This window comes from Dipodomys merriami, unplaced genomic scaffold, assembly GCF_024711535.1.
Source record: "Dipodomys merriami isolate MVZ:Mamm:240054 unplaced genomic scaffold, mDipMer1.0.p SCAF_323, whole genome shotgun sequence".
NCBI classification, from domain to species: domain Eukaryota; kingdom Metazoa; phylum Chordata; class Mammalia; order Rodentia; family Heteromyidae; genus Dipodomys; species Dipodomys merriami.
Genome location: NW_027204749.1, coordinates 1,073,313 through 1,080,190, shown reverse-complemented (window position 1 = coordinate 1,080,190; position 6,878 = coordinate 1,073,313). Strand labels below are relative to the sequence as shown.

Here is a 6,878-nt window from a genome sequence, read left to right as displayed (position 1 = left end):
TTCTGTTTTGCATATCCTGTTGTTTTGATTTTCTAACTGTTCTCTGATCCTAGAAGTTTCTGCCACCTGGGGGTCCTCTGACTTGTTTTCCCAACTGTATCCATTACACTGTGGAATAAACCTTTTGCGTCCCTCCCTCATATCAGATATCCCAAGCTTTTCTCTTAAGTATTTGTTGTGATTGTTGATGATCCTTTCCCCACATCATGATTGGGAAGGATTGTGTAGGAAATATTCATGGCTGATATTCAGTCCTCCAGTGCATGGGTTCTCCATGCCTCTTTTAGTGGACCTGAGCTATTCCTCATGAAAATGGAGATTATGAGGCACATTTGGATGTATAGATGTCAACTTTGGAGCAACTATAAAATATGAAGGAAAAATAATTCTTTCTTTCTGTAAAAGTTAAAAGTAAGTTTCTGAGAGGCAAAGAGATAAGGATCCCGTATAAATGGGTGCTTCCTAGACTAGCTGTGTCACATAGTTTTCATTGTTCAAGGGTACATTTTTCAAACATTCATTTCTAAGTATTATATTCATTGTACTAGTAGAAATAGAATTTACTTCCTACATTATTTTTGAATTGTTCAATGTTCACAGAGTAAGTCTCATTATTTGTTATACAAATATTATATCCTCTTCTTTCATTCATCTCAATGATTGACTGTTCCAGATGCTGAGCTAGAAGGTACAAGTATAGTATGGTATTCAGGAATAGATTATGGTTCTGACGTTCTCTGGAGGAAAAGGTGAACGAATGGAAAACATGGAGCTCATGCATAACACTTCTAGAATTCCTTCAGCAGGAGATGTGGTGCACCCCTCATGGGTTCTACTAGGCCTGGAGATTCCTGTGGTTGTGATGATCCACCCCCATGTAGGGCATGTGGATTATGGAGAGCCTGTGGATTTCACATCTTGTCTACTGTTGTACTGGTGGAAGTCTCCCAGTATGCACGGCATAACTGGGCTCAAGGAGTGACGTGATCAGTGGTACCTTGCTGGCCCCCATGTTTGTCAGCCTGTTTTGACAAGCTCACCCTGACATCTGCAACTGGCTGCTGCTGAGGCCTTTGGACTAATGCCTCTCTCTATCCCATACCTCTGTATCAGAGACGTGTTCTGTTTCATGGTTTTGTATCAGTTACTGTGCAATGTTGTGTTATGTATCCATACATGCTAATAGTAGAGCTAGGTATGGTTTTCAAGGGTGGGGTAGTTTTTGATGCCTCTAGCAGGAACAATTGTGTTCTCACTAACTGCATAAATACTCTGAGATTACTATGCGATCACCTTAACTTATGTTGCTTGTTCAGTTGATATAACCATTATGGTATAATAAGTTTGGGTCTCTGTTTTCTATTGAGGTTTATAGGCTCTTAGCCATTGCTGCAGATTTTCTGGAATATTGGTTGCCAGCATTTTTGCTACCCTAAATGTTCTTGCTAGTGCTACTGCTTCTGCTGTGAACCTTATCCAAACCATATATACAACACAATATGTTAATAGTTTGGCTTGATATGTTTCTGGTGCCCTGGGATGCAGGTGGGCTTGGATAAGATAGTGATATGTTTTATGATTTGGAAACAGCAATGATGTATATTGATAATCAAGTAGATGTGCTAAAGACCCAGTTAAAAATGATGTGACATGCGAATGGTTAGTATGTCTGTGTTATCCCTCAGTATGATATGGGCCAATATCAAGTGACATATTTGAGGAATCCGGACCTTGATAATATTTTGCGGGGGGGGGAGGATCTGGTCATAGGGCCTGAACTCTGGGCCTGGGCGCTGCAAGGCTAGCGGGCTACCACTTGAGCGACAGTGCCATTCTTGCTTTTTTCTTTTTGCTTATGTGGTGCTGAGGAATCGAACTCAGGACCTCATGCATGCAAGGCAAGGGTTCTACCACTGAGCCACACTGAGCCACCTTCCCAGCCCTCCTTTGATAAATTAAGGTTAGACATTAGGCAGTTACAGGGTCAGAAATCTGATATTGGTCACTCCACCCTATAGGTAGCACACCCTGCAGACTTAGCTGCATCAGTTCTCCATTATCTGCAAGGATTCAACCTGGGAAATAGCACTCCTTTTTCCATTTCTTAGGCATTTTCCTGTTTCTTGTTTTTGTATTCCTTTTTCTTCCATTCTTATTGAGATGTATGATCTGCTGCATTTTCTAGGCTCAAGCTGATAGACACTTGCTCAATTTACAAAATAAAAAGGAGGACTTGTTGCAGACTCAGAGGTGCAAGGACTGTCAAGGTGTGAGCAAAAACTCCACAACCATGGACTGCAACCTTCAGGGCTGTAAGTACTTGCCATTTTCATAGGAGGGAGTGTTCCTTTTAGCTTCTGGGCCTGGGGCCTTACCTGTAGGAGTTTGGTGGACAAAGGTTGAACTAGAATGAGGAAGGATGCACATGATCTGCAGTTGTTGCCACATTGAGTCCTAGAACAATGTGATGCAAGAACTGGACAGATATAGAAAGTGTCTATAGCTAAGGATATTGCAGAAATAAAGAGAGATTCATCATTGGCCTGGTCTCTGTCTCTTCCATTATCATCCCCTTGTTCTTCTGGAGCACTGCTGGTGTTGTGGCTGGCCCAAGCAGTGGTAGTATGCTTACCTAGCATGCATGAAGCCCTGGTTCAAGTCCTCACTGCCTCATACACAGGAACACAATATGTGGAATTGTGGCTCAAGTAGTAGGATGCTAGTCTTGAGCAAAAGAAGTTCAGTGACAGTGTCCATGCACTGAGTTCAAGCCCCAGGGTTGGGACATAAAACACAAGAAATGCAAGCTGGGTGCTGGTTCCTTATGTCTGTAATCCTTGCTGTTCAATAGGCTGAAACCTGAGGATCCCAGTTCAAAGTCAGCCTGGCCACCAACATGTGTGAGACACTTATCTCCAGCGACCACTAGAAATCCAGAAGTGTGTTGTGGCTCACATGGTAGAGTACTTCAGCACAGAGATGGTTCCCAGGTTCAGAGTACAAGTGCCATGAACGACCCCCCACAAAAGGATAAAAATATAAGTAAATGCATCAGAAATACAGGCTTGAACAATGAAAACTTCACATGTAGTCTTGGAAGTACTCCAATTCTTTCTGATCCTTTTCTCCTTGCCTCTCAGGAATTTAATTTTTTTGAATGAAATTAATTTTTTTTTATAATATTAGAGGTGCTTTTAAGTTGAAGTCTATAAATCCAAATATGCCCTTTGATTTCCATTTCCATGAGGAATAATTCAGGTCCAAAAAGGAGACAAAGAAAACCTATACACTGGAGACCTAAAACCAGGCATGAAACTTTCCAATCCAAACCATCTCAATTATATTGTATGTAAAGGATCACCAAAAGTCACAATAAATATTTAAGAGACAAGTATAGGATCTCTGAATATGAGAGAAGGAGACTATTGCAGACCCTGGGGTGCCTGCCAGGAGCAGGCAAACTGTGAACAAAGGCTTCAGGGCCATTGACTCCCACCCTCAGGGTTGGAAGTCCTTGCCCTTTCTTGGTTTGAGGAAGTGTGTGTTGTAGCTGTTTGGCCTGGGGCTTTAAGTGAAGGGAGGCTTTGGTGGAAAAGATAGATTGAAGTAGAATGAGGAAAGGTGTGTGCTGTTTGCACTTTTTGGCACAGTGGGCGTAGACCAATATTACACAAGCATTTGAGAAATATAGCAGAATTGTGCCATCAGCCATCTCTCTGTCTCCTTAATTATTATCCCGTTGGCCCACAGAAGTCTTACTTGTGCTCTGTACGACTGTGGCAGAAGGCAAAGATTTATTCCACAGCTTAATGGATAAGGTCTCAGAAGACAAGTCAGAGGTCCCCTAGATATGTGGCCTAAAGCTACTGAGAGGAAGTTTTAGGGTCAGAGAAGAGGTAAGAATTCTAAAGAGATTTTCACATGCAAAATGAGAAGACAAAAGCAGACTGGTTTGTAAATGATTAAGATTCACATCAACATAGCCTAGCCTAAACTTCACTCTTCTACTCACCTGCATTCATTCTGACCCCCAAACCACTCTCTTTGTAGGAAAATCAGGGAAATGTGCCATGCTCTTAAGAATCCCTGTGAGGAAACTTTTCACTAGTTACCTGAAGAAATTATTAAAGGAAATCCAAGTAGAGCACAGCAAATGCTCACAGACAGTGACCAAGCTCTGAGTTGAAGCCTCAGGATGAACAGAAAAAGAAAAAACATAAAACCCTTAAATGAAAAGCAAAATTCAGAAACAGCTAAAAACTCATTTTCATTTAATAGATAGAGTTGGGGATTTTCTGGAAAAATTAATTGTTTGATTTTGCAAAAATTTTTTTTTTTTTTTGGTCGGTCCTGAGGCTTGAACTCTGGGCCTGGGTGTTGTCCCTCAGCTCTTCAGCTCAAGGCAAGCGCTCTACCACTTGAGCTACAGCGCCACTTCCGGTTTTCTGGTGGTTTATTGGAGATAGGAGTCTCACGGTCTCTCCTGCCCGGGCTGGCTTTGAACCTCGATCCTCAGATCTCAGCCTCCTGAGTAGCTAGGATTACTGGCGGGAGCCACCAGCCCCCGGCTGATTTTGCAAAATTTAAATCAACATAAGGATTATGATGCATATGCACATAACCTTCTTATTCTTTGCCAGTGTGTAAATTACAGTAATGGAAAATGACCAGTTATAAGTTCAGTGTCTATGAGTACGTTTGTAAGATGAGAGGGGAGGTATTAAACAATGTAAAGCAAAACAGAGATATAATTTACACTCAGCAGAACACAGGCATAGAACAAAAAGAAAGGTATGAGAAACCCAGTCTCATAACCTCAATTTCATTATTAGAACTAAGTACCAAAAAGTCAATGCATCTAATTCTCCCCATGTATATCCATTTTCTGGTTGGTCTTACAATATTTCACGAAGGAAACAGTGGTTTTGAAGAAGAAACTCACCTAAGCTCCCACAGCAGGGAGAGAAAAGTCCCAATGCATTCAAGCACTCTTCTGAGCAGAGGTGAAGCAAGGTGGCGCCGAGCATTATGGGAATTGTAGTCTCGCTGGAAGGCTTTTGGTTTGAAAGTCCTGAGTTGTTTTTGTTTTTGGAGGGCGGAAGTGGCGCAGAGATCCTTTTGCGCATGCGTCTCCCCGCCAACCTTGGGCGTTTTAAGTCTGCCCCTTCTGGGTTCTTTTCCTTTGCCTTGCTGCTGGAAGTGCCCTGAAGTAAAGTTTGGCCTTCCATAGGTGGGAGCCAGGAGGCAGGCGCCCAGCTCTGTGCAGTGAAGCTTGGGAGCTGTAACTTGAAGGAATCTCAGGCTTTGGAACTGATGTCAGGTAGGAACTGTGGGATTGCTGCTGGAGTCTATCCTCCATGGGTTTCTTTTTCTGGTTCTGTTTTTTTTGGTCGTTGGTGGGGCTTGAACTCTGGGCCTGCAAGCAATGTTGCTGAGCTTGTCAGCTCGATAGGAGAGCTTTACACTTGAGCCAAAGCACCCGCTTTCCCCTGCACACTTTTCTCCAGTCTGGGATTGATAATTTGCTTGAGGTTCAGGAGTTTGTGCTGCCATTAGCTTCTGGGCCCTGAGCTGCAAGAACCTGGTTCCCAAATGTCTGAGAGCAAGCTTGGTGATTCTGCAGATAAGCAAGGCCCAAGAGCTGTGCATTTGTACTCCAAGACCAAGGGATTCTTCTATTAATGCATGTGACTTTATTTGCTTTGCCCAGGTGGAAGAGGAGTACAGGAAGAATTCTAGTGAAATTGTGAGGTGTGTGCCTGCCGTGAGTCCTCTTACATGGAAGTTGTATTTAGGGCTTCTGTGTTGTTTCTCCTAGAGATATTTTAATCTTTTTGGCTTGAGGTTTTAATCTCCTGGCTTGAGTTCACAGATGGGATATTGGAGTAGTGAGTGCTGGTCCTGTATTTTTAGGCATGAAGCCTAGCAATGTTTGAAGCAGAGCACCCTATGAATAAGAATTTCCTTCCTAAATGGACAGACCTTTCAATTCTGAGAAGCCCAAAAGGGAAGAAGCAGAAAAGCACAGGAAGGGGAAGATGCTGCTAGCTTCCCTTGCCTTATGCAAAAATTGTTGCTACTTCCCTAAGCACCAGATTCACGTGGTACTCTTTCCTACACCACTCTCACTTTGTGTTGTTGCAAGATTTAAGGTAATTTCTAGGAGTCGTGATGAGCTGGCTTGAGGAATAACCCAGAGGCTAGTTATTAGAGGGTACCTGAGGCTGTGGTTTGGGAAGGTGGGGTAATTGTTATGACTGAAAATATCTATTCATGTAGTAATCCCTAATCCTCTTCTTGCTAATTTATTCAGCCTGGGTTACCACTATAATTTTTAGTATGTATTCATTGAAACTTATCTTAAATGTACCATCTATGGATTTGTTAATGCTAGCTCTCATGTGTTGGCTGTGCCTCGTAGTTCAGAAAGTGTTGGTCGGGGACATTTGGCCTTAAATGAAAAATCACAGAAGAAAACTTGAGGTAATATGTCTTACTCAAGGTTGTGTGTTTTGTAGGTTATGCTTATCTTCAGGTGTGTCACTCCTATATGGAGTATTTTATGTTGTATCTTTAGGATAGCCAAGGATCTTCCCATGACTGTTTAGGAAAATGAACATTAGGGACTTCTCAAACCTGGGTTTACCTCATCTTTACTCATGTTCCTTTGGCCAAAGCATGTTAAATGGCAAATTGCAAATCATTGCATATGTTTGCAATGGATACAGTGAAATGTACCATTGGACAACCATTATTGAAATAGTATAACACAAGAAATATATTCTGTACATAGTTTCCTCTGTAACTTTGGGTGAAAACTCCTGAGTTACATCATACATGCTTTCCATGATGTTTAAATATGTAAAGGAATGAGGTAG

The 6,878-nt window shown here is 42.1% G+C and overlaps 1 protein-coding gene across 1 annotated transcript in view; it reads left to right on the top strand.

The window, feature by feature from the left end:
* The first annotated feature begins 721 nt into the window (after positions 1-721).
* LOC138841624 (zinc finger protein 182-like) overlaps positions 722-6,878 on the top strand; it is a 58,626-nt gene continuing 52,469 nt past the window's right edge. The window contains exons 1-2 of the mRNA XM_070042400.1: positions 722-877; positions 2,186-2,312. Of these exons, the coding sequence (XP_069898501.1) occupies positions 722-877; positions 2,186-2,312 (283 nt within the window). The remainder of the gene's footprint in view (positions 878-2,185; positions 2,313-6,878) is intronic.